The 27,437-nt window shown below is 42.2% G+C and overlaps 1 protein-coding gene across 4 annotated transcripts in view; it reads right to left on the minus strand.

The window, feature by feature from the left end:
- The window catches only part of DENND5B (DENN domain containing 5B), a 172,849-nt gene that overhangs the window by 91,596 nt on the left and 53,816 nt on the right, over positions 1 to 27,437 (minus strand). For 2 of the 4 annotated variants that reach the window (XM_075122638.1, XM_048829444.2), the window contains exon 2: positions 13,865 to 13,930. The exons of the other annotated variants lie outside the window; for them this stretch is intronic. In XM_075122638.1, the coding sequence (XP_074978739.1) occupies positions 13,865 to 13,930 (66 nt within the window). The remainder of the gene's footprint in view (positions 1 to 13,864; positions 13,931 to 27,437) is intronic. 4 annotated transcript variants of the gene reach the window in all.

Here is a 27,437-nt window from a genome sequence, read left to right on the forward strand (position 1 = left end):
AGCTATTTTAGTAAGACCTGACAGTTATTACTAAAGCACTTAAAAAAAACAATTCACTTGAGTTCCTCTTGCTATTGAGAAAAGTGTGTGCACCTTAAGGCTATTAAAATTACTCAGGGATCGATTTAAAGGATTTTTCCTACCAACACACAAGTGACACGAAGATCAAGCCTTTATTTCCTAATGTCGAACTTCAGAGTGACAGATTTTGCGATAGTTTCCATATGTATCAATATCAAAATTGAAGTTAAACCTCTAGTAAATTAGTAAAATCTAGCCAAATTAACAGACTACAAATAAAATAAGTGTCATGCCGTAGTTGCCAGTGGAGTTATAGCAGAGCATCAGGGAAAGCTATTGTGTAAGCAACAAAATTCCATCTAAATAAGATTTGTTTACATTTATGAATTACAGTTCCAGGAGAGCACTCTCAAACTCGACATCAGGTCAAAGGTCTAATGCCACAAACTCCCTTCTTCCTGAACCAAAAAAGATTAATTCATTACAGAAATATGGTTAATATACCTGTAGTCAGATAATTAACCAATCAAACAAATTAAGAAAATGATTGAGGAAATTAGCACTAATTTCCCAGATGAAATTTTCAACTCTTCCAAAGCGTTTCTCATTTTTAGCCCTAGCTCTTGAAGATTTTAAAAGTTAAAAGCCTAAAAAGTTGAGCTCCTAAATCCATATTTTGGCACGTAACTGATTTTCAGAAAGTCCCACATGACATTCCCAGAAGCAAACTAGGGAAATATGATCTTGACAAAATTACTATAAAGTGAGTACACAACTGGTTGAAAGATTACTTAAAAAAGTATGTATCAATGGTTCGCTGTTAACCTGGGAGGTCACATCCAGTGATATTTTGCAAGGCTCAGTCCTGGGTTTGGTACTATTCAATATTTTCATTAAATGACTTGGATAATGGAGTAGAGTATGTTCATAAAATTTGCAGATGGCACCAAGTTGGGAGGGGTTGCAAGCACCGTGGAGGACAGGATTAGAATTCAAAATGACTGACAAACTGGAGAATTAGTCTGAATTCAAGAAGATGCACTTGTCTTTATTGAATGCCAAAGTACTTCACTTCGGAAGAAAAAAAATCATCAAATGCACAACTACAAAATGGGAAATAACTGGCTAGGTCTGGGTCGGCAACCTTTGGCACCCAGCCCATCAGGGTAAAGCCCTGGTGGGCCAGGCTGATTTGTTTATCTGGAGCGTCCGCAGCTCCCACTGGCTGCAGTTCGCTGTTCCTGGCCAATGGGAGCTGTGGGAAGCAGTGGCTAGCACACCACTCTGCCTGCACCACTTCCCGCAGCTCCCATTAGCCAGGAACGGTGAACCGTGGCCAGTGGGAGCTGCAGGGCTCCGTGCCTGTGGAAGCTCCAGATAAACAAACTGGCCCGACCTGCCAGCGGCTTTACCCTGACAGGCTGGGTGCCAAAGGTTGCCAACCCCTAGGCTAGGTGGTAGTACTGCTGAAAAGGACCTGGGGGTTATAGTGGATCACAAACTGAATGTGTGTCAACAATGTGATGCCATTGTGAAAAAGGTTAATATCATTCTGGGGTGTATTAACAGGGATATCACATGTAAGACAAGAGGTAGTTGTCCTGCTCTACTCGCCACTGGTGAGGCCTCAGCGGGAATACTGTGACCAATTCTGGATAGGTGTGGATAAACTGGAGACAGCCCATAGGAGAGCAACAAAAATTATAAAAACCATTTCAAAAACCTGACCTACGAAAAAAAGGTTAAAAAAACTGGACACATTTAGTTTGAGAAAAGACGACTGAGGAGGAACCTGATAAACAGTCTTCAAATATGTTAAGGGCTATTATAAAGAAGACATTGATCAGTTGTTCTCTGGGTCCCCTGAAGGCAGGACAACAAGTAATAGGTTTATAATCTGCAGCAAGCAAGATTTAGGTTATATACTAGGAAAAGCTTTCTAATTATAAAGAACAGTTAAGTCCTCGAATACATTTCCAAGGGAGGTTGTGGAATCCCCATTATTGGACGTTTTTAAGAACAGGTTTGACAAACACCCGTCAGGGATGGTCTAGCTTTATTTGGTCCTGCCTCAGCACAAGGGGCTGGATTTAATGGCTTCTCAAGGTTCCTTCCAGCCCTACATTTCTAGGATTCTATGAACATTCAACATTTGATATTGAGGTAAATATTCTATTTAATCTCTTATCTGGGAGACAAGGGCTGAAAGAAAAATGAAAAAAAGTATAGGTTTTTAAGTTGTTTAAATTCCAAAGCCTTCAAAAACAGACTCATCTTGAAGTTTTTCAATATTTTCAAAATATTTATCAAAAATATAAAAAAGTTACTGAAAGTTAAATGTTTTGTTTCACAAAAACCTGTTTTTGTAAGTTTGTTTTTAAATACGGGGGGAAATGCACAGTATGTTTTTTCATGAAAAAAGTTTGGTTTTGGAAAAATGTAAATTTTTTGGATGAAAATTTTTTTTTAATTTCAGCCAGCTCTACTGGAGACTATCTATTCCTACAAGAGCAATGAAAACATGGAGTTACTTACTTTCACTTAGACTTTTCCAAAGGCATTGTGGACTGTGATAGTATAATCTAGATTTAAGACTTGGGTGCTCAAATTCATTATCAGAGAGGATGAGATGTTACCCAGGTAAAAGATTCCCATAAACAGCTAAAGAGTTACATTCAGCTTAAAGCTTTCTGGTACAACAATAATTAGGTCTGCACCCTGTACACCTTGAGGCATATAATCTGTATGAACACTCCCCCCCCCCCCCCCCCCAAAATAAACTCCATTTGGTCCTTTGCAATCAATGCACTATGCAGCAGCAGAGTGCACATTTTCCAAGGTATACTTGACAACCAGTATTTGTCCTGTGATATTTTGACATTCAGAGAACTATTTACATAAAGTGATTCTCTGAATATAGGTATTTAAGGGTATGTATACACTATGAAATTAGGTGAATCTTACAGAAGTCGATTTTTAGAAATTTTATACAGTCTATTGCGTATGTCCACACTAAGCGCATTAAATCAATGGAGTGCATCCTCACTACCGTGGCTAGCATCGACTTACAGAGTGGTGCACTGTGGGTAGCTATCCCACAGTTCCAGCAGTCTCTGCCACCCACTGGAATTCTGGATTAAGCTCCCAATGCCTGATGGGGCAAAAACATTATAGTGGGTGGTTTTGGGTATATGTCGTCAGTTGCCCCTCCCTCCACGAAAGCAACAGACGACAATCATTTTGTGCCTTTTTTCTGTGCGGGCACCATACTACTTTCAGCAGATGGTGTAGTAGGACTGCTAACGTCGTCATCCACCGCTTTTGCTGCAACTCTGTTCTGCTGCTATTGTCTCAATAGCAAATTTTTTCATGTGGTCTGTCATGAGCTCCCGGGTACATGTGTTCTTCCGCGGGAAATGTGTGCGGTGCTAACCGTCGTCCTCCACCGCTTCTGCTGCAACTCTGCTCTCCTGAATCCACCTTGCAGGTCCTCTCGTCTTTCTCTATAAATATCTGTTTTCGTGGCATCTGTCATCAGCCACTGTTACCGCTGCAACTCTGCTCTCCTGCAGACGCAATACCACGGCAAGCATGGAGCCCGCTCAGATCACCGCAGCAGTTATGAGCATTGTAAACACCTCGTGCATTATCCTGCAGTATGTGCAGAACCAGAACCTGCAAAAGCAGGCGAGGAGGTGACGGCAGCATGGTGATGAGAGTGATGAGGACATGGACAAAGACTTCTCTCAAAGTACAGGCCCCGGCAATTGGACATCCTGGCGGCAATGGGGCAGGTTCATGCAGTGGAATGCCAATCCTGGGCCCGGGAAACAAGCACAGACTGGTGGGCCTGCATAGTGTTGCGGGTCTGGGATAATTCCCAGTGGCTGCGAAACTTTCGCATGCGTAAGGGCACTTTCATGGAACTTTGTGACTTGCTTTCCCCTGCCCTGAAGCGCCAGAATACCAAGATGAGAGCAGCCCTCACAGTTCACAAACAAGTGGCGATACCCTCTGGAAGCTTGCAATGCCAGACAGCTACCGGTCAGTCGGGAATCAATTTGGAGTGGGCAAATCTACTGTGGGGGCTGCTGTGATCCATGTAGCCAACGCAATCATTGAGCTGCTGCTATCAAGGGTAGTGACTCTGGAAAACATGCAGGTCATAGTGGATGGCTTTGCTGCAATGGGATTCCCTAACTGTGGTGGGGTGATAGACGGAACGCATATCCCTGTCTTGGGACCAGACCACCTTGGCAGCCAGTATGTAAACCACAAGGGTACTTTTCAATGGTGCTACAAGCAGTGGTGGATCACAAGGGACGTTTCACCAACATCAACATGGGATGGCCGGGAAAGGTACATGATGCTCGCGTCTTCAGGAACTCTGGTCTGTTTGAATGGCTGCAGGAAGGGATTTACTTCCCAGACCAGAAAATAACTGTTGGGGATGTTGAAATACCTATTGTGATCCTTGGGGACCCAGGCTACCCCTTAATGCCCTGGCTCATGAAGCCGTACACAGGCACCCTGGACAGTAGTCAGGAGCTGTTCAACTATAGGCTGAGCAAGTGCAGACTGGTGGTGGAGTGTGCATTTGGACGTTTAAAGGGTCGCTGGCACAGTTTACAGACTTGGTTAGACCTCAGCGAAACCAACATTCCCATTGCTATTGCTGCTTGCTGGGTGCTCCACAATCTTTGAGAGAGTAAGGGGGAGATGTTTATGGTGGGGTGGGAGGTTGAGGCAAATCACCTGGCCGCTGATTACATGCAGCCCCTTCGATCACCGCTTGCAGGGGCAATAAAGTCATTGTTGTTTCAAAACCATGCATTCTTTATTAATTCCTGGGAGCCTGGGAGGGGTGGGGAAGGAAGGAAGCACTGGGTGGGGTGGTGGATGAGGAGAGGAGGGAAGGACAAGGCCACACTGCACTTCAAAACTTATTGAATGCCAGCCTTCTGTTGCTTGGGCAGTCCTCTGGGGTGGAGTGGTTGGGTGCCCGGAGGGCCCACACCCCGCGTTCTTGGGCATCTGGGTGAGGAGGCTATGGAACTTGGGGAGGAGGGCGCGTGGTTACACAGAGGCTGCAGCAGTGGTCTGTGCTCCTGCTGCCTTTCATGCAGCTTCACCAGATGCCAGAGCATATCAGTTTGATCCCCCAGTAGCCTCAGCATTGCATCCTGCCTCCTCTCATCATGCTGCCACCACCTCATCTTGCTCGTCCGTCCTGTCCTCGTGTTCATTTTCTGCTTTCCTGGACTTTGCAATTGTCTGCCTCCACACATTCTGCTGAGCTCTTTCAATGCGGGAGGACTGCATGAGCTCAGAGAGCACTTCACCGTGAGTGCGGTTTTTTCGCTTTCTTATCTGCGCTAGCCTCTGGGACGGAGATGATAGGGGGAGCGTTAAAACAATTACAGCTGCGGGAGGGGAAAAAAGAGAGTAGTATTTAAAAAGAAAAAAGACATTTTAGAGAACAATGGGTAGACTTTCACAGTGAACCAAGCTGTTAACATTACATAGCACGTGTGCTTTCGGTATAAGGTCGCATTTTGCCACTTATATGGAGGGCCTACCGGTTTGAATTCTGTTGCCCAGCCCAGAACCAGTTTGCAGGCAGCCATGGTAAGCCACAGTCTTTCGGCTTCTTCAATCTTTATAACATGTCAGAATGGTTTCAGACAGCAGTGCCCTCCTTTCCCATACCAAGCACCCGTTGGGTTGGCCATTTAAAAGGAAGGGCTGCGGTTTTCAGGTTAACGTGCAGCACAAACCCAACTAATGCCCGCCCCTACTCCCCACCCAATTCTCTGGGATGATCGCTTCACCTCTTCCTCCCACTGCATGACTAGTATCAGGGAAGATCCCTGCCAGCCAAATGCGAACAGCTCAGTGTGAATGGGCCCCTCCCACTGCACGGCTAAAAGCGGGGATGATTTCTTTTCAGCCAGAGGCAAACAGCCCAGCAGGAATGGCCACCTCTGAATGTCCCCTTAATAGTGTCCCTGGAGGATTTCCACTCTATCCTCAGACACGTTAACAGACTTTTCCAGTAGCTGTACTGACCACGAATGCATCCAAGTCTTCAGGGCAAATTAATCATTAAACACGCTTGCTTTTAAACCATGTACAGTATTTTAAAAGGTACACTCACCAGAGGTGCCTTCTCTGGTTTCATGGTCCAGGAGCCCGCCTTGGAAGGGTTGGGAGGGTATTGGCTCCAGGGTGATAAACAGCTCCTGGCTGTTGGGGAGAATTTTCTCCGCTTGCCTGTTGTGCACTATCCTCCTCCTCGTCCCCAAAATCCTCATCCCTATTGCGTGAGACTCCCCCCTTGCAGGTGTCCACGGACAGGGGTGGGGTAGTGGTAGGGACACCCCCTACAATTACATGCAGCTCACCATAGAAGTGGCATATCTGGGGCTCTGACCTGGAGTGGCCGTTTGCCTCTTTGGTTTTTTGGTCGGCTTGCCTGAGCTCCTTAATTTTCACGTGGCACTGCTGCAAGTCCCTGTTCTAGCCTCTGTCCATCATGCCCTTGGATATTTTTTCAAATGTATTGGCATTTCATCTTTTGGAACGGAATTCTGATAGCACGGATTCGTCTCCCCATACAGCGATCAGATCCAGTACCTCCCGTTTGGTCCATGCTGGAGCTCTTTTGTGATCCTGGGACCACACGGTCACCTGTGCTATGAGCTCTGCACAGTTACCTCTGCTGAGGAGTTTGCCACACTGGCCAATCACGAAATGAAATTCAAAAGTTCCCAGTGCTTTTCCTGTGTACCTGGCTAGTGCATCTGAGTTGAAAGTGCTGTCCAGAGCGGTCACAATGGTGCACTCTGGGATGGCTCAGAGGCTCTGTCAATACCGTCAAATTGCATCCACACGACCCCAAATTCGACCCGGTGATGTCAATTTCAGCGCTAATTCCCTCACCAGGGAGGAGTACGGAAATAGATTTTAAGAGCCCTTTAAGTTGACAAAAATGGCTTCGTCGTGCAGACGGGTGCAGGGTTAAATAGATCTAATGCTGCTAAATTTGACCTAAACTCGTAGTGTAGACCAGGGCTAAGATTCATACTAAGGAGCCTCTCTCAGACTAAGAGAAATTTAATTAACAAAAAGAATAAGGGTACAAGGAACCTTTAAGATGGATCAAGGAAAGAAACATGTTTAAATAATTAAGACAGCCCATACATGAATCTCCAGAACAGAACTGGGGTTAAAATATTAACTACTTAGTGACCTATCTTAAAACAATGGTGTAGAATCAGCTTAAAGAAATAATGTTAAAAAGGAAAGTAGCTAAAAATTATACATATAATAAAAAGCTCTTCCAACATGCAGCATTTGAGGTGTAAGTTATATGTCAAGACAGGATTCTAGATTGCAAAGCAGCCACTTAAAGTTTTTGCAGATTTGATGAAACTGGCCCAAGGGTGGCTGCCAACTCTCAAATAGCTCTGCCGCCACTCAACCACTTCGCATGGGCAGAGGCAGCTGTTCTGCATTTGCCTCACACTAGCAGCACAAAAGGAACAAACACCTAGCTTGAAATCCCTCCAACATGGGGGATTTCCAGCAAATAGAGTTGGCATAGCCAGCTCCTACAACTCCCTCTCCCCCCACCCTTGACACAGTGACTTCTCAGGGAAAGCAATGGGAGTGGTCCCAGGGGATAGGCAGAGAATCATGGAGTCATAATTGGCTCATGGAGAGAGAAAGGGCTGTCAGAGTGATTTTAAAAATGTGGATTAGCATTATTCCACAGAAAGTTCCCATTTCTAAGAGTGTGCCAGAGACAAATGGCATTTCTAGTACACTCATCAGAGTGGCATCTAAGTACCCTGAGTAGTTAATCAGTACTGCTCTATTATTTTCATTAGCACTTTCAAGGCAAACAAAATTGACTGTTTGCCATGAAAAACAAGATCTCCAATGAAAAATGTGAAATTAAGGTTTTCACCTGAGTTTTTGTTTTGCATTTACTGCACTTGTGTACAAAAAGCCTTAGAAGATGTAAGTGTGACAGATGAAGCAGTCAAATTTACAGGTGAGGAAAGAGTTCTGGAGGTAGGTTGTGATGGCTGTCGACTGGAGCCAGGTAGTCTGCCATTGGGCTCTCATTATTGCATCCGATGAAGTGAGCTGTAGCTCACGAAAGCTTATGCTCAAATAAATTGGTTAGTCTCTAAGGTGCCATAAGTACTCCTTTTCTTTTTGCGAATACAGACTAACATGGCTGCTACTCTGAAACCTGTAGAATTAATTGTTTGCAATGGGTCTTATACTGCCAGTTTGACTCATATTTAGTAATACTTTACACAAAAGTAATCCCACTGAAACTAACCAGACTACTTGCGGAATGAGATACTAACGAGCGGGAGTACAGGTGATAGAATCAGTCCTTTGCAGACAATTTGGGTGACAAAACTAGTCCCCAAAAGAAAGAAATGGTGGTAGAACAAACACCACGATGATGAGGGGATGACTGATTATAACAAAAAACAAACAAACAAAAAGAAACTGATTTAACAAGATAGGCTACAGCCATGTCCATCAACAAAGGTGACAGACGACAGTCTCCTGCTGGCAGAGACTTATTAGTACACTGGAATCATAGTCTCCGAGATTTAGTAGTACATTTGACAGTAACTACTTGAGAATGAAAAATGTACTTTTTTTACATCTGTAGCCACTTGTAGGTCCCTTCATCCCATCTGTCCAATGCACTAAATACCTCCAGCAGAGGTGATGCTGCATCTAGCCACATAGCTTCATTTCATCAGACAGACAAGAATGAAGAGCAAGTGAAAGATGGGGAAAATATACAAAGATACTAACTCCTGGAAAAATGTCTCCATTCAGAAACAGAAAAGAACCAGAGAGGAAACATCACTAGCAGAATAACTAATCCAGGGAGCAGGGTGTCATAGGAACCTTAAGCAAACCCGGAGTTTAGTCCTAATCTGTAGATATCTTGTATTGAAGCTTTCAGTTCACTGATAAGGAATGGACTCCCACATGGTCAGCATTTGGCTATGCCTATTGAAAGGAAGGCGCCCACTCCTATTGGGCCGTAACCAGGGCGGGATGAGTAGCGCAGCTGCTCAGGGTGCAAAGTTGCAGGGGCGGGAAAATGGGGCAGAAAAAAATGATGGGGGAAAAAATAGGGAGGGACGCAAATATGTTTGCTTGACCCGGGTGCTAAAATACCCAGTTACGATGCCGCATTGGGTCATCTTGTTCGTCCTGATAAGGTATATGGAGGACAGAGCCACAGCAGTTTTCCACAAGCAGAAGTCTGTTTTACAACTTCCTGTTGCATTAAGTTCCAGCTGAAAAACTTTTGGGCTTACAAGTAGCAGTAATACTTGGAGGAAACTAGTTATGAATATGGAAACTTATTTAGTTGTATAAATCTGTGGTCACAACAACTAGCAATCCTACTGAACTGGGATTTCCAAATCATTCAGAAGATACAGACCATATTATGATGCCAATTTAATAAAAATTTGGACATGATTTTCAGAGGTACTGGATGTTTATAGTTCCCACTGACTCAAAATGGGAGCTACTGGTCTATAGCACCTCAAAGATCAGTCCCTGTATCTTTTGAGAAAGTTGTCTAACATTTAATAGAGTGTTTCCTGTAGTAGTCATCAATGAAAGAGTATAAAACGTTTTTATAAAGGAAATTTGCCACAAGTAGAATGAATTCGAGACTTTTGAGCCATTGATTGAGTGAGCCTTTAGAAGATGGGGATGAAAATATGTGAATAAGGGAAGCCACATTAAACTGATACTCGCACAATTTATTAACACAGCCAGGATCAGATTACTTTTTCCTCACATAGTCCTGATATCTGCCAGCTTCAGCCCATTCTCTGCACTGTGACAGTGTTTCCCTGATCTGTGCTACAGAAAGTGTCCGTTTTAATATCCATTGTATCTTGCAGAACCATATATGTAAATTCCTTGGATTCCGAGTAGTAACTCGGAAGCATCCTCAAAAGGCTATTGGATCTGTCACTTACAAGAAAAGGCCACACATGGCTAACCATATCAACAGAGCCAGAGCTGGATTTATCTCCAGAAGATACACCTCTGTACTAGAAGTTACGTACCTCCCAATTCTGTAGCTAAGAGGTTTATGTTAATTAACGATTGATACATTGACATCTGCCAGTCCTGGAACAAAGAGCAATACACAGCTCTTCTGAAGCACCTTGTACCTAAGTTTATCAAGGCATTTTACAGGTAGAAGGCTTCCTGTGTGTCTATTTATCTACTTAAAGGTATCCGACACATACAGTATGTAGTGTAATACTCATTTCCCTCAGGCACTCCCTACTAGACAGATCTGAGCTCTGGTCCTTATCCAATTGACCCAGCTTTTATTGTAGAGGCACCTAGCGTCACCATCAAATCCTATTCTGGCCAACGCTTACAGCGGCACTGATTGAGTCCAAAACTGCAACATTCAACACCTCAGCTGGCAAGAGCCACACTAGGACCTTCATTGAAGGTGGAGGGTATGATCGCAGAATGCTCCTCCTTCAAAAAGCCAGAACACCACATATTCTTTCCTTCTCTGGTGGTAAAAGGTTTACCAAGCCACCATCACCACCCAACAAATGGGAACAAATATAGCTATCAATTTTATTTCAGAAATAACCAAGAGATTCTGTCATTGAGGATTTGCATGAACTTCTGAAGGACTCAACAGCAAAAATGAACCACAGGGTTTTTTTTTTTTTTTTTTTTAAGTTCTCCTTTCCACAGTCTGAAGCACACAATGGTCCAACATAATCAGAAGCTAGTGAGAAGGGTAACACTAATTTGCCTCTGTCCAAACCAAGTGGATCATGAAAGCTCAGGATTTTTTTAACCAGTCTATTCAGGGAGTAGATAGAGTTTACATGTTGATAGTGATGAAGAAGCCTAGCATTTTTGCTGCCAAAACCTGAGCTTCTTGAAGCCATCTGTGTGTATGAAAGCCCAGTTTCTCAAAAAGTCAGTGTCCATAGAAATGTTCAGAAATTGAAGACTTTGAGGCCATATGACCCAGGAAAATGGATGGCACAGATAAAACTTACCTTTATCAAAAGTCTGCAATGCCTACAATTTATTAGGATAACGTTTTTGTTTTTTTAAAGCAAAAAAACACAGTTTTCTTAGCCACGAATTGAAAGACAGAAGGAAGCAGCCAAGAAGCCACACCAAAATCATTTTCATTGATTGATCAATTGCAAGGCAGAGCATAGAACATTGCACCCTCCACAAAAGGCTGTTCTGGGGCACCAGAGAGACTGAACAAGGACATTTATAAGTAACTTCAATTAAGTTGAGGAGGGCACAGCAGAAGCATGTCTGGGATTGTGCCTTCTAATAGAGCTCTTAGTTGTGAGGGTGAAATGTCATCATTTAATCAACCTACAAAAAGGAACTCCCACCCAAATGATATGACAGAATCAGAAAGAATAATCAAATCCACTCTGGAAAGAAAACGGGAAAGGTAAGTCACAGCAGGCAGAACCTTCTTGGCAAACATGAAGGGATCAGCATCTGATGAAGTGAGCTGTAGCTCACAAAAGCTTATGTTCAAATAAATTTGTTAGTCTCTAAGGTGCCACAAGTACTCCTTTTCTTTTTGCGAATACAGACTAACATGGCTGTTACTCTGAAACCCATCTGAATACAAATGCTCTTTATGATAGGAACTCCCACCATTGGTGGTATTGGACTGCTGAGTCACACCTAGCATGGAGAGAGACTTTACCTTGACAGTATTTTCAGGTACTAAGTGAATTATGATTTAATCGAATGAGCATGTAAATTTTTTTGGAATCTCTCAGGCGAACATCTCTAAACTGTCATTAGCAGAAGGTACTATATTTGAGCCTGGCTTTTAAAATGGAACCCAGCTTCTTATCACCAGGAGCCAGATACTGATGCTATTAATTGCACAGTATTCCACAACAGATTCCATTTACTTCAAACTCACAGACGAAGGTTAGCAAGGTTAGCCATCTAGCCCTAAATTAAGCCCTTGAACTATTAGGTTAATACATCAGATTAATATTATAGTATCTCGCATATTTTAATAAATGATCATATGTCCAATTAAGTTCCACTGTAAATGGATACTTAATTCTACTTTGTGATACTTGTATCACAATTATAATGCTGCAATTTTTAGCTTAAAACAAATAAAATTTTAATTTTTTTCTGCTAAATGTAGTTTAGTTCAGATTTACAAGTGAAGGTGCTAGGTGATGAATGCTGCTGCTAAATAAAGCGAAACTGTGTTAATTTAATTTTAGAATGTTAAGTAGACTCCATGAAGCTGTTACATAAAATATTATTGTCCGTTTAGGGTGCAGGATAAAATTACTTGGGTGAAAGGCAAAAGGTTTTTAGACTGTCATCCATGATCAGTCTCATTTCTGGAGTGACTGCTCACAAACTAAAACGAGGAGTGTTGGGATTTTAAACAAACACATTTAAATATTAGCTCTCACAGCTAGAGGAGGCATACATAGATGCATATTAAATTGGCAAAGTCCCCTCATTCCACACCCTGTAGCCTGAGGAATTTTAACTGTGTAGTTGATTACAAATTCTGGAACATGACTACTGAAATAAAAATATATTCTAACTCCTTTAGAGAGACCTACTGGGAGTGTGCACAATACTGCACATCATGCTGACAACCTTTGTTAGCTGTCATTTCTCATTAAATTGGTTCAGCATGTCCTAATGATTGTGCTATCTCCCAGTAGAATGAACTTTAGAACCAAAGTGTACTGGACAATTGTATCACATTACATGAGAAGTTAAGTACACAGAATGCTGAACGGAGGGCGGAAGCAGGGAAGAGTAATGCTCGGAAAGGGAGCAACTATGCTGTTAATTGCTGGGTTTTAGAACTGAGCGGATGTAGCTGGAAAACAGTAGTGCATAGCTTCTTAACGTTATATTTAGGGACATGCTATTAACCATTCAATATTCAGGAATACTTATAGGGCACCTCTCCCATAAAATACTCTGGTTACTGTTAGACTATTGCTTTGTAGTTGTTTTAGATGGGGCTACGGCAGACGATAAAGAGTTCTAGAACTAAAATTAAAAATATACAATGAATTTATTCAACAGGATGCCTGTGTGTAGGTGGGGTTGTATATTCAGTGCAACACTTGCTCTCCAATTTTTAATAGAAATATGTAAACATCCTAGTTGAGTGAGTACAAGCGACTCTTTGATAGGACATCTGACTCTCCACTCTGTCTGGAAAATTTTTAATTGTTAACCTCAAACATGCTATTTCCTGTAATCTAATGAAGCACATTTTTCAATGTAGATCTTAAAAAACAAACGAAAAAAAACCCAGCAACCCATATGAGCCTCTGTAGTAGGAATTAGTGGGAAAAGACACCACTCAAAAACATTGCTTTATACCTGCATATTAGGCAGAGTTGGAATCTGTGATAAAGTATCTATTGATATAGTAACTTCACATAAAAGAATTGTTTAGATTCTGTCACTAAGCAGACAAAATATACCTAATACATACATGAAAGGATTTCCACCAACTAGACTTCAGGGGAAATTAAGTTTCTCTTCTAAGAGAGAAGCATATCTGCCAAGAGAGCTTTAGGGAAAGAATAAAATTTAAATAGCCATTGATTCAAGTTAAGTTATAGACTAAAGGTGCAATATTTAATTTTGATCCTTAATTTGAGTTGATTCAAGGGAAGTTATAAGATGGAGAATATTTAAAAAAAAAAAAAGGCACAGAGGGCATGGAGTTCTGATTTTTAAACCCCCTTTTTACCTGAGGTTCTGTTTGCAGTATCTGAGCTCTTGCCATGGCGATCTGCTTCTAGCCACTGGTATAAGACTATATAACATAACAGAAACAAAAACAAAAAGCATGTATGAACAAACAAAAGATACACAAAACTCAAAAATGTGAAGTAGAAAAAAAACTTTCCTTCCCAGCCCTTCTCTGAAAGTTTTTACAACATGTCTAACTGAAATGTTCTCTCTCCCAGCAGATGCTTTGTTACCCTTCCATAGAAAACTGTTTGAAAAATATTTAAAGGTAAGTAGCATGTCCAAGGTAAAAAAGATGCAACCCCAGAAATAAAAATCAAGATGAGAACACAGATCATCATGTGTTGGGCACTAGATAAATGAACTGCAGATCAAATCCACAAAACCGAAATATAAATTTGTCTTGTAATTCAGTGCTGTAATGCAATTCAACTGGCTCCAAAAAGTGAATTAAAATAGATTCGCACTACTGCCCTCCTTGTTGGTCAATTGTCTATGGCACCAGGAACTTAAGAGTCCATGAATAGGGTTGCCAGGTGTCCGGTTTTTGATCAGAAAGTCCGCTCAAAAGGGGATCTGTGCAGCATTTAGTCAGCACCACTGACCGGACACCAAAAAAGTCTGGTTACCGGAGTAACCATAGTTGCTGCTAGAGGAGGAGGGATCCAGACAGCACACAGCATTTGAGGAGCAGGGCAGGCAGCTGGGCTCACCGCCCATAAGAGCCCATCCCACCTTCTCAGTGTCCCAGGGCCCCGGCTCTCTCCAGACCCTTGCTCCAGGGACTGAGGTCCCCCAGCCCTGCCCGAAGTGGGCAGGCAGGCAGGCTTTGCATCAGCTCAGCCCAGCCCAGCTCTGCAGGCAGCAGCTGAGTTCTGGGGGTGGGGCGGGGGGTGGGTGGGTGGGTGGGGGAAGAAGTGAGCAACGGGGGGGGGGAAGGGAGAGGAGTGGAGAGTGAGCAATGGGGGTGGCCTGTAGTGTCCAGTTTTGAAAAATGGGCAAGTTGGCAACCTTATTCATGAACGATCGCTTCTCCGAATTGTCTATCACTTGGAAAGACATTCCTCTGCAGATGACTGAGAGAAGTGCTTTTAATAAAGAGATCTAGAATGGAATTTTTGGTTTTTAGGAGAAAACTTCTTGTTCCTCGGGTTGACAGTGGTTTCTAATTCTCTCCATCAGTTACAGCATACTGGTTACACTTACAACCTGTAAAGCAATGGTTTTCTACTCCAGAAACCTTTAAACTATTTCACTCGCAAGTTATGAGACACCTTAAAAAAAAACAAAAAACCCCAACACTTATTTGAATCTAATCATTAAATAGAATAGAGGACTTAAGAAAACCTGTTGCCTGGGGGATTCCTAGGGTCAGACAAAGGAAGAAAAATTAGTTAGGGAGACCACCAGCTAGGAAAAGTGTATGATTCTTTTGCCCACAAGTTCTCCCTCTTTAGTGGCAGAAGAGTCCATGGGGGGGGGGGGGGGGAAGGGGGGGTTCTTTGCCTCTTCTAAAAACTCAGTTATTCCGGGAAGAGCACAAGGAGGCTGTCCAAGTAGACACATAACCACAGTCAGCTCTCAGTTATGAAATTCCCAGTGCTCCAAGCTCTCTTGGTTAAATCCAGGATGTCTAATCACTGTACACTAATAAATAACCAGAGTGACTCTACAAGTATCTGCTTTGATTGGCTGCCACCATCAAAACTCCTAACTTAAACAGTTTTTAAAAAAATCATACCCTATGGACATAAGGGAGTTAAGCTCTCAACTACCAACAATTTTAAAACTATCTGCCTTATCTTCAGCAGGAAGAGATAGCAAGAAGAATGGAGTTACACAGGATAACGGGGAAAATGGGGCAACCCAATGTGCTGTGGACACATGTATCTAAATCCTGGAGTGCATAACCAAAGTACAAAGATTTATGTAATCAGACGGTTAAGCAGCTACACAAGTTAATAATGTAGCTGAAGTTGATGTACTTAAATCGACTTACTGTGATGAACTGACTGCTGCCACTCCCCCATCGACTCTGCCTGCACCTCTCGTGGCGCTGGAGTACAAGAGTCGATAGGAGAGCGCTTGGGGGTCGATTTATCATGTCTAGACTAGACACGATAAATGGATCCCAGCTGGATCGATCACTGCCCACCGATCCGGTGGGCAGTGAAGATGTACCCTTACAGGCAGCATCTGGACACAAATCTTTAGTCTGTCCCATTAAAAGGCCAACAACAAAAAAGTGCTGCTCTTTTATCCTTTGAGGTACCCCTATGCTTAAGCTTGTGAGCATTCTGAATCCTTGAAACCACAAAAAGAATAAGCATCTGTACTAGCTTGAAAAGCAGAGTTTGAGTGATAGATTTAAGTGAATTTTTAACTTAAGCTTCATACACCATTATTGAATGCATTCTCCTGACATCTTTCAGCACACCATGCTATTTAAGTAGTTGCATATTGAGCTAAAAGGATTTAGCCTCCCATTCTTTACATACTTGATCAAGTCCCCAAAATAGATGCGGATTGCTGTCTTCAGCCCTGCTTCAGAAAAGCTTTCAAGTACATGCTTTAGTCCAGGGGTTCTCAAATTGGGGGTTGGGACCTCACAGGGGGTTGCAAGGTTATTACGGGGGGGGAGCGGGGGTCGTGAGCGGTCAGCCTCCACCCCAACCCTGCTTTGTCTCCAGCATTTAGAATGGTGTTAAATATATAAAAAAGTGCTTTTAATTTATGGTGGTGGGGGGTGGGGGGTTTGCACTCAGAGGCTTCCTATGTGAAAGGGGTCACCAGTACAAAAGTTTGAGAACCACTGCTTTAGTCCCACTGATTTTGCCAATGGGATTTAAATTGGTTCTTCAGTGTTTTCCTCAGTCCATGCTCATCTTTAGTCCATATTTACTCCGACCTCCCATCCATGTCTCACTAGCCTAAACATACATAAATACAGGATCAGATTCTGACACAATTACTTCTCATTGAATAGCACCTTTCTCCATGAGAAGTGCCACTGAAGTGGACTGGAAAACAAATATCAAAGAGCAGGAGTGAGGCGCATCAAAATCTGTCCCTTAGCTAATAGAGTAGCTGCTCAATGGCAGAAAGAGGTTTTTCCAACCCTTCTTTATACAGCATGAAATACACTTTCAATATGGTGGATTGGTACAGCATTTAGTAGCTTCTTTACCATATTGTAAAGGATGTAGACATCTTGGGAAGAAAACAGCCAAAGTGCAGCATGTTAATGTAGAGACAACGTATTCCATTTCTCTTGCTAGTGCCTATTATTCTTTATACAGACAATCTGACCTCTGGTGGACATGGGGAAGAGAAGGAGGGAATGTACTTGAACCGTAGTCAAGTCAAGCCTCTTCAAGGTGTTTCAAATTGGACACCCTAAAACTGAATCACTGAAAATCACTAGTCACGTAAAGTCTTGGCCAGTACCTCTACATAAAAGAGCTTGATAAAAATCACAGCTGAAACAACGATATATGAATTCTGTTGCCAATATTAGAAAATGGACAGAAGCGCACCAAAATTAATTTGTGAGGAAAGTTCAGTAAGTTAGCAGGTTCCCAGGGTCTGCACAGCACTCTGTTGCCAATCAAAGCTGTGACAACAAAAAACAAACCACCACAAAAAAGTCCCCAAAACCAAAATCCTAGAAGCTCAGTATTGCACAACACTATAAAGTAAGCTACCAATTATAATCAACCCAGAGATAGACTGTAATTAAAATCAAGGCATTAGTTTCTCACTGAATTTTAGCAGCTCCAACAGGATACCGCCTATTCTGCGATACGTAGGTTAAACAACATGCAAGGGATCTACTTAACTTGTAGCATTTCTGTTGCCTGATAGCAACAGACGGACCTGCTGTCACTTTGATTGAACCAAATCAATTACAGCTCTGTCCTCTACCTCACTATCTCCCTCCCTTCTTCATTCCCAACTCAAGTCAGAGAGTCAATATAAATATATTCATCCAGACCACATCACACAATCTATTGTCTACAGCCAAGCTCTAAGATACAAGCGCATTTGCTCCAACCCCTCAGACAAACACCTCCAAGATCTCTATTAAGCATTCTTACAACTACAATACCCACCTGCAAAGTGAAGAAAGACTGACAGAGTCAGAAGAATACCCAGAAGTCACCTACTCCAGGACAGGCCCAACAAAGAAAGTAACAGAACCCCACTAGCCGTCACCTTCAGCACCCAACTCTCCAATGCATCATCAAGGATCTACAACCTATCTTGAAGGACTACCCATCACTCTCACAGATCTTGGGAGACAGGCCAGTCCTTGCTTACAGACAACCCCCCAACCTGAAGCAAATACTCAACAGCAACCACACACCACACAACAAAAACACTAACCCAGGAACCTATCCTTGCAACAAAGCCCTATGCCAACTGTGTCCACATACCTATTCAAGGGGACACCATCATAGGACCTAATCACATCAGCCACACCATAAGAGGCTCGTTCACCGGCACATCTACCAATGTGATATATGCCATGTGCCAACAATGCCCCTCTGCCATGTACATTGGCCAAACCGGACAATCTCTATGCAAAAGAATAAATGGACACAAATGAGACATCAAGAATTAGAACGTTCAAAAACCAGGCAGAGAACACTTCAATCTCTCTGGTCACTCAATGTCAGACCTAAAAGTCACAATTCTCCAAAAAAAAAAAAAACAACAAAAAAAAACACCAGACTCCAACGAGAGACTGCTGAATTGGAATTAATTTGCAAACTGGACGCCATTAAATTAAGCTTGAATAAAGATTGGGAGTGGATGGGTCATTATACAAAGTAAAACTTGTTTTCCCATGTTCATCCCCCTCCCTGTTACTCACACCTTCTTGTCAACTGTTTGAAATGGGCCATCCTGATTATCACTACAAAAAGTTTTTTTTCCTTCTCCTGCTAATAACAGCCCACCTTAATGGATTGGTCTCGTTACAGTTGGAATGGCAACACTCATTTTTTCATGTTCTCTGTGTATATACATCTTCCTACTGTATTTTCCACTGCATGCATCCGATGAAAGGGGGTTTAGGCCACAAAAGTTTATGCCCAAACAAATTTGTTAGTCTCTAAGGTGCCACAAGTACTTCTCATTTTTTTTTAATATAAAGAATGATCAAATGAAATTCATAGGCAGCAGGTGTAAAAAAACAAACAAAAGGAAGTATTTCTTCACACAACGCACAGTCAACCTGTGGAACTCTTTGCCAGAGGATGTTGTGAACACCAAGCTTATAAAAGGGTTTAAGAAAGAACTAGATAAGTTCATGGAGGATAGTCAATCAATGGCTATTAGCCAGGGATGGTGTCACTAGCATCTGTTTGCCAGAAGCTGGGAATGGGTGACAGGGGATGGATCACTTGATGACTACCTGTTCTGTTCATTCCCTCTGAAGCACCTGGCATTGGCCACTGTCGGAAGACAGGATACTGGGCTAGATAGACCTTTGGTCTGACCAAATATGGCCGTTCTTCTGCAAGTACTAGCACAAGAAATTTAAGTATTAGGTCTTCATATTAACATGCTATACTTGAACTTATTTATTTATTTTTAAAAGCAATTTGAAGTTTTTAATTTGCTCTTCATAATGTGAGAAGATTCAGTTTTTTAAAATTATAATACGTCATTATATTTTCCCATTCTGGAACAATTGCATCGCATAAGAGAATTCTGAACAGTACTCCTTTGATGCTTGATGTTTCTACCTTACAACAAAAGATGAGTCATGCACTTGATTTGCTCACCGTAAAGTTGTATTGTTTGGGTTAAACATAATGAAATGTTCCAAGTTCATTTTTTGCAAGTGCCAACAAACTTAAGCTGCTAACTAAACATTTAAGAGTCAAGCTTCTGTAAGGACTGGTTCATGCTTTACTTAAGTGCTTTATCTCAAGATCTGTTTTTCTGATTTCTGAAGGCATCCATTTTTTAATTTTTTTTTTTAAAAGGGAAATAGGAGGAAATATTTTCCTACTGAATTCTCCAATCTGAAAATCCTGCTGAAGTCTTCTACAATGAAAGGGTTTTGTTTTGTATTTTATGCAAGTGGAAGGGAGAAGAAATATGTCTTCCTTGTAATACAAAAAAAGCCCTAAAGCAAAAAAATATAGTAGAAGAATGAACTTTTTATACAATGAGGAATAAAGCTGCCCAGCATTCAGAATGAAAACCTCTATTTGGTGGTATTTTTTTTAATTTGGATATTTTAAGGGCCTTGGTACTTATCCTGCAGATACTGATATAGACTCAGACTTTAAGGCTAGAAAGGACCCTTAGCGATCATCTAGTCTGACATCCTGCATGTTGCAGACTACAGAACCTCACCCACCCACTCCTGTAATAGGCCCATCACCTCTGGCTGAGTTACTGAAGTCATCAAATACGATTTAAAGACTTTGAGCTACAGAGAGTCCATCATTTACACTAGTTTAAACCTGCAGTTGACTTGTGTCCCATGTTGCAGAGGAAGGCAAAAAAGACACAAGGGTATCTGCCAATCTGACTTGGAGGAAAATTCCTTCTTGACCCAAACTATGGCAGTCAGTTGGACCCTGCGCATTTTGGCAAGACCATCTGGGAAAGAATTCGATATGGTAACTCAGAGCCCTCCCCATCACCAGCCATCAGAGATATTTGCTACAAGTAGTCACAGATAGTCACATTCCATTGTGGGCAGTTTCACCACACCATCCGCTCCATAAATTTAACAAACTCAATCTTGAAGCCAGTTGGGTTTTTCATCCGCACTGCTCCCCTTGGAAGGCTGTTCCAGAACTTCACCCCTCTGATTGTTCATCTAATGTCAAGCCTAAATTTGTTGCTGGCCAGTTTACAGCCATGTGTTCTTGTATCAACTCTGGTGCTTAACATGAATAACTCCTCTCTCTCTCTCCTAATATTCATCCCTATAATGTACTAATGGAGAGCAATCATATCTCCCTCTCCGCCTTCCTTTGGTTAGGCTGAACAAGCCAAACTGAGTCTCCTCACATAAGGTAGGTTTTCATTCCTCTGATCATCCTAGTAGGCCTTCTCTGTACCTGCTCCAGTATGAATTCATCTTTCTTAAACACAGGAGACCAGAACTGCACACAGTATTCCAGATGATGTTTCAAATAACTCACCTGATGTATCCTAAGATTGCATTAGCCTTTTTTCATAGCTGCATTACCCTGGCAACTCAGTCATTCTGTGATCAACCAATACATCCAGGTCTTTCTTCTTCTCTGTCCCTTCCAATTGATAAATCCCCAGCGTATAGCAAAAATTCTTGTTGTTAGTACAAAGTTATGCACTATTAAATTTCATCCCATTTCTACTACCACTACAGTTTTCAAGGTCATTCAGATCTTCTAATAATATTCTGGTCCTCCTCCATATTAGTAATACCTCCCCAACTTTGTGTTATCCACAAATTGTATTAGCACACTCCCACTTTTTGTGGCAAGGTCATTAATAAAAATGTTAAAATAAAATAGGGATTGGTATTGGGACCTGAGTAACTCTTCTAGCAACCTCCCTCCAGCCTGAGAGCTCACCTTTCAGCATGACCTCTCATAGGCTCCCCTTTAATTCCTTTTTCACCTCTCAGTTCTTATATTAATCCCTATCTTCTCCAATTTAACTAATAATTTCCCATGTGCAACTGTATCACTATTACTGAAACCCAGGTAGATTCGATCCATTGCATTTTCTTTGTCTTAAAAATAAATAAATAAAATCAGTTATCTTAAAGATGAATATTTCACACAGAGTGCAAAGATGCCTGATACAGGTTTCCAGAAGTCCAGCAGTTTTTTCCCTTTCTTTGAAGCCCACCTCTGCTTCTCTTGGAAAACACAAAGAGTTGACGTAAGTGTGGACTTGACGTTTTCTCTCACAGTACTGTATCAGGCTTGGAACGTTTCTGTTTAAGTTTTATTCTTTAACCGTTCTTTTCCTATTTTGGCTTGCATTCCTTCCCTCTTGTTGTTAATATTAATTGTGTTGAATACTTAGTCACCATTAACCTTTTTAGTGAAGATGGAGCAGGAGAGATATTAGCACCCCAGTTCTTCTTGCTGTCGTCAGTCATTAGCTCTCTTTCTGCCCTAAGTAATGGGACTATACTTTTTTGGTCATTCTTTTGCTCCAAATGTGTTAAAAGGCAATAAGAAGGCTCTTTAATGTCCTTCGTTAGGTATAACTCATTTTGTGCCTTAGCCTTTCTGATTTTGGCCCTGCATGCTTGTGCCATTCTTTTGTACGCCTCCTAAGCAATTAGTTCATTTCCACTTCTTGTGGGATACCTTACATGCACATGTAACACACACATCCCTCCCAAAAAGATGGGCACTGTAATAGAACATTTCAAAGAGTCAAGAAATTACCCTTACCAGTTAATCAAGGTTCTTCAGTCTTCTGAAAGAACAGAGAAGACATTAAGCAAAGTAAGGATGCTTCTACAATATGGACATCATAAATTACGAGCCAGTTGATAACACTCTGCAGAGTTAACTTGTGCAGAGAAACAGTATTTTATTAACATGTTTTCTTGGTACTGTATTGTTCATTATTCTGCAATATACAAAGAAACCAAAAGGTCCCTCCGACGTATATCAGCTCTTCTCAACACAAAAAGGGAAGATGGTATATACACCTGTGTACACTTCAAAATTGTAAAAAGAGGAAATGAATGTACTCTGTATATAGATATTTTCAGAGGGATTTCCCCTTTTGTTTTTTAAAGGCACATCAAAGGGAAGTCTCAGACCATAAATATTCGTCAGCCACAGCAACTGTAACAGACACACAGCTGTGAGATTGAGATCTGCAACTCTTCTGTTGTATTTAAGACAAACAAGTAGTAACTGGCTAGCTGACAAAAGGACATTGAGAACACGTCCATCCCTTCATTATTTGGCTGCTAGCAGCTTTGGTAAAAAGACTGGAAGGGGACACATTAAACATCAGCTTACCATATGTTGTTACATAGTAAGATATCAAGGGCTCCACAGGTATAGGGAAAAACATCATGAGATCAGGTTATTGCCAGATGCCTTTGCGAATTTGTGCTAATGCATACCGGGAGTAGAATTCCCACTTCAAAAAAAAAAAAATCGAAAAAGGATACATGCATTCCTACTATAGTGAAGAAATCTGAGCACTTACATAAAAGAAGGCTTGTAGCTACAAAATTCAAGAGACCTGATGGAATTTAGAGTTCTACTAAAACTCTATAGCTAAACTATCACTTGTGAACCAAAAACAGTCAAGCTTCGGAGTAAAATATTTTTTAAAAAAATATTTGAATGAGGTTGCTTGTTAAGAGCTACAAGGAGTGCTCCCTTTTAGGCTTTAAATTCACAGTCCTCACACCAGTTAAAAATAAAACTGTTATGGTTACATATATATTACATATTCTGTACATTTTAACCCTCAAAATGCTGAATTTTCCATTCATCACTATGTTTTGTAGATGAACGTGAGTTGCTTAATTTCAGTAATCAGACTTACTACATTAAATGTGCCATCCAACTCTCTGGCATTGCATTGGTGCCTGGTAACCACATGATAAGGAGACTAGGAAACATTCTCTTGCAGCTTTGCCTTTCATAAAGTCATGGTATGTCCACACACAAGAACCTCTATCCCAAGTTCAGTGGTGCTTCCAACCCAGGGTAGCTGGCATAGCTAGGAGTGCTGGTTAGAGTGTTGATGCTACTTTCCCTCGGTCTGATCTCACTGAGAAATTGGCAGGTTGACATAGAATAAGTCTTTCAAGTGCTGACAGTCCTCCAATGCCCCCCCACAATTCCCTCCATGTGACCAGAATGGACAAGTGCACTCACCGAGAGCCTGTGAGCCAGCTGGGCTCTCGGCAGGGAGCTGCTAGCGGAACTGAGAGACCGGGTTTTCGGCTCCCCACACTGCCCATTAGGTCAGTGGAAGCAGTCCTGGTGAGCACACACACCACCAACCCAAGGAGGTTAGTGTGGACATGCACCTTGACCTAATAAAGGTCAACTTACCTTTCTTGTGTAAACATCACCATAGCTTCTTAGGGTATTTTACAATCATGTAGTCTAGCCCGTTCCACACAGTCTTGAGCTCTAGGGCATGAACAGGTCTTCCTTTTCTTTCCTTAGAAGAGGACCTAGTCCCTGCATCATCCTAAATGAACCCTCCTCCCTTCACTTCAAGACTGGCATGGGTGTTTACAGTGCACAAGGATCCCTTTTAAATAGGCAACTCTCCACTAATCACCAAAGAGTCTTGCTTGGGGAGAGGAATGAAAAAGGGCTTGCCTAATGCTTGATAGCTGGACTCTAGAAAGCATTGTAAACAGATGGAGATGCAGGGTGGAAGGGAGCCCAGGACATAACCTCATGGCAGGGTATCAGGAGTCAGCAGGTAAAAACCTCAGTCTGTACTGCATTGCTGGGATTGGAAGGACACACAGTGACTAATCTTGGCCACTTTCACCAGGGATAAGGGAGTCTGTTCTCTGCTCTGTTGAAACAGATTCTGTGCAACAAGTTCCAGGTGGAGACCAAAGCCTAGGTCACCACTAGGCCAGAAAAAGAATGAAATCATGCCAGTGCCCGTTTAACTGTGACCTGCACTTCCCACAAGGACCTTCCTCAAACTTGTTAATTGCTCAATTAAGGTACAAGGTCATGCCTGCCTTATGTAAACCATCAGCTGTTGCCATCAGTTTCAGGATAATTCGGGGAGCTACCGGGCAGAATGAATGTGCATAATATTGCAGGTGACTATGCACAACACCACAAATCAAAAAAAGTGCATCTAATGCCTGGTATACATTTAAAAGTTAGCTATCATAACTATGTTGTTATATCAACCCCACCTCACCCCACCCTGCCCTAGGGTAGAGGCAGCTTGGTCAATGGAAGAATTCTTCCAATTCTGTGTAGCTACAGCCACTCAGGAAGGTGGATTAGCTACATCAACAGAGAAATCCCTTCTGTCACTGCAGAAAGTTGATACTACAATGCTAGAGGAGCATAGCTACAGTGCTATAGGCATGCCACTGTAGAGCCCAGTAGACGTGGCCTAAGCCTGTCATCACATTACGCACGTCACTCCTGAAGGTCCCAATTTGGGTTGTAACTAGCCCCAACCCTCGTTTTCTCAAGCACTACTCTCTCACAAGTACCCAGTACCATGAGGGCCAAGGAAAGTATGCAGTTGTTTTCTCTAGTAGAGAGGGCTTTGCCAGCACAAGAGGCCATTGGAAAAAAAGTCTATATTCTGTACTGGATCTACCATTTTCACTTTTCAGCTCAGACCTTGTAAAGAACTTGGTCCGAGTAGGGAGAAAGTCAGTCTTAGTGTCCTGTGCTCTCCATTTGCAATAGGGATCAGGAGTCCAGAATGAGCGGAGTCTGTAGGTTTCTGCATAGTGGAGACGGATTCACTAGAGCTAACTTTTGACTGAGAGGCCTTGAGAAACAGGTTGTTGAGGTGGTCTCTTTTCACTTTGGACTGGAACTGGACCCAGCAGCCACAACTGAAGAAAGTTACTCTTTGTCTATGAGCCTTTTTTCCTTTGACAATTTGGTCACCCATTGTTCTGCCTAGATGGGACCTGAACTCTTGTGAATCTGGCCCTTATTGAGCAACCCTCCCCACCAGCCAAAAAGTCAGGAAGGAGCCCAAGTATGTTTTAGAAACTGCAACTGGTAAAGCAAGATCCAAGCAGTTCAGGAAAGGTTCTGTGATCTGAGTCAAAGCTGATTGGTATTTCTGCCCAGTACAAGATTAGGATGAGCATTACAAGTAACATCCCTTGGCCAGACACCAGGAACTGAATTCACTCCCCAAGAAGAAAAAACCCCAGTGCTCCAAGTTTTGAAACAATAGCTCTATTTTATAGGTCTTGCAGCATTTCTCACCCCCTTCCACAGATCATGCTAGATTCCTCAGTGCATTAGCCACTGTGCAGCCACATTTCTGTAGCAGGCGAGGAATCCCTAACAATGAGTCATGAGTGAAATACTTCAGAGATTTTTTTACACAGCTGTAGTCTAGGCAGTGTTCCTACTAATACTGTCTGAAAAGCCTTGTTGCTATTGCCTCCCTGCAGGGAAGCTTTCTGCAGCTATCCTGACATTGGATTAATGCTGATTAGTCCTGACACAATTCTGGTGTAGGCTCCCTGCCAGGCAAAAGAATGAACAAAATTGGTTTGCACACAGGCCAGACGACAGCTGCAGTCACTCCAGCTCAAAATCTGTCGAATGAAAACCATTTTCTTGTTTACCAAGATGAGGCTAAATTAGCTCAGCATGAGACAGAAGGATAAAACAATTGCTGAAAACCAGCTATCCGAGCTTAGTTTAAAGGTGTGAAATAAGACATGGTTGAGGAAGAGATCATTTTTGGCTTGAAATAAACCCTAGGGTAAGCAGTACAAAATGCATGTTCAAAAGCTTTGTTTCAAATGCACCCTCAAGCTGGAACAATTTTATTTCCTTAATTATTTAAAGAGGACTTGCAAGTGTAAGTAACAAAAACTTATCAGTTATATGTGTGGAATGCCCTCAATTATCAAAGCAAGAGTGACTTCCAGCATAGGATTTACGTCAAGCATGCATTATTTCCTCTTCCCTTTATAGGCCCAGTTGTTTAGTTCCACCATGCACCACAGGCTCCCATAACGCCATAAGCACACTAGTCTTGTGGGAGTAGCGGGGGAATCACTATAAATATTGTGGGAAGTTACAAGTTGGCTCCAGTCTAAGAAAGCATCTATCAAAGCATTTTATACTGGCACCCCTCACCCGGAGCATCTTCCGCACAAGAATAGAGGCACGTCCAGTCTGTATTTTATCTAAAGATACACCTGAATATTAAAGCACAAAACTTTATACCTAACTATGAAACTACATATTAATGAAGACAGACTTCACAATGTTTTACCCTGCCCCAGGGCTGACTAGAGTCTACACCAAGACAGTGGAACACAGAATGTTAGTAGCATTAGCAAGTGCTGGGACAGCTCACAGAAAGAACTGGACAATCACAACTGGGGCAAAAAAATGCAAGGAAAGGTTGATTTAATAGGATATATGATGATTGCTTTCTCTTGCCCTGAGATTTTGAAGAATTCAAGATATTTACTAAAAACATTTTAAAGATGAGGGAGGGAGGATAAGAAAGTAAGCGTATCTACCACTAAACTGGGAGGAGTGGTAGATACGCTGGAGGGGAGGGATAGGATACAGAAGGACCTAGACAAATTGGAGGATTGGGCCAAAAGAAATCTGATGAGGTTCAATAAGGATAAGTGCAGGGTCCTGCACTTAGGACGGAAGAACCCAATGCACAGCTACAGACTAGGGACCGAATGGCTAGGCAGCAGTTCTGCGGAAAAGGACCTAGGGGTGACAGTGGACGAGAAGCTGGATATGAGTCAGCAGTGTGCCCTTGTTGCCAAGAAGGCCAATGGCATTTTGGGATGTATAAGTAGGGGCATAGCGAGCAGATCGAGGGACGTGATCGTTCCCCTCTATTCGACA

The sequence above is a fragment of the Caretta caretta genome, chromosome 1 (assembly GCF_965140235.1).
Source record: "Caretta caretta isolate rCarCar2 chromosome 1, rCarCar1.hap1, whole genome shotgun sequence".
In the NCBI taxonomy this organism is placed as follows: Eukaryota; Metazoa; Chordata; order Testudines; family Cheloniidae; genus Caretta; species Caretta caretta.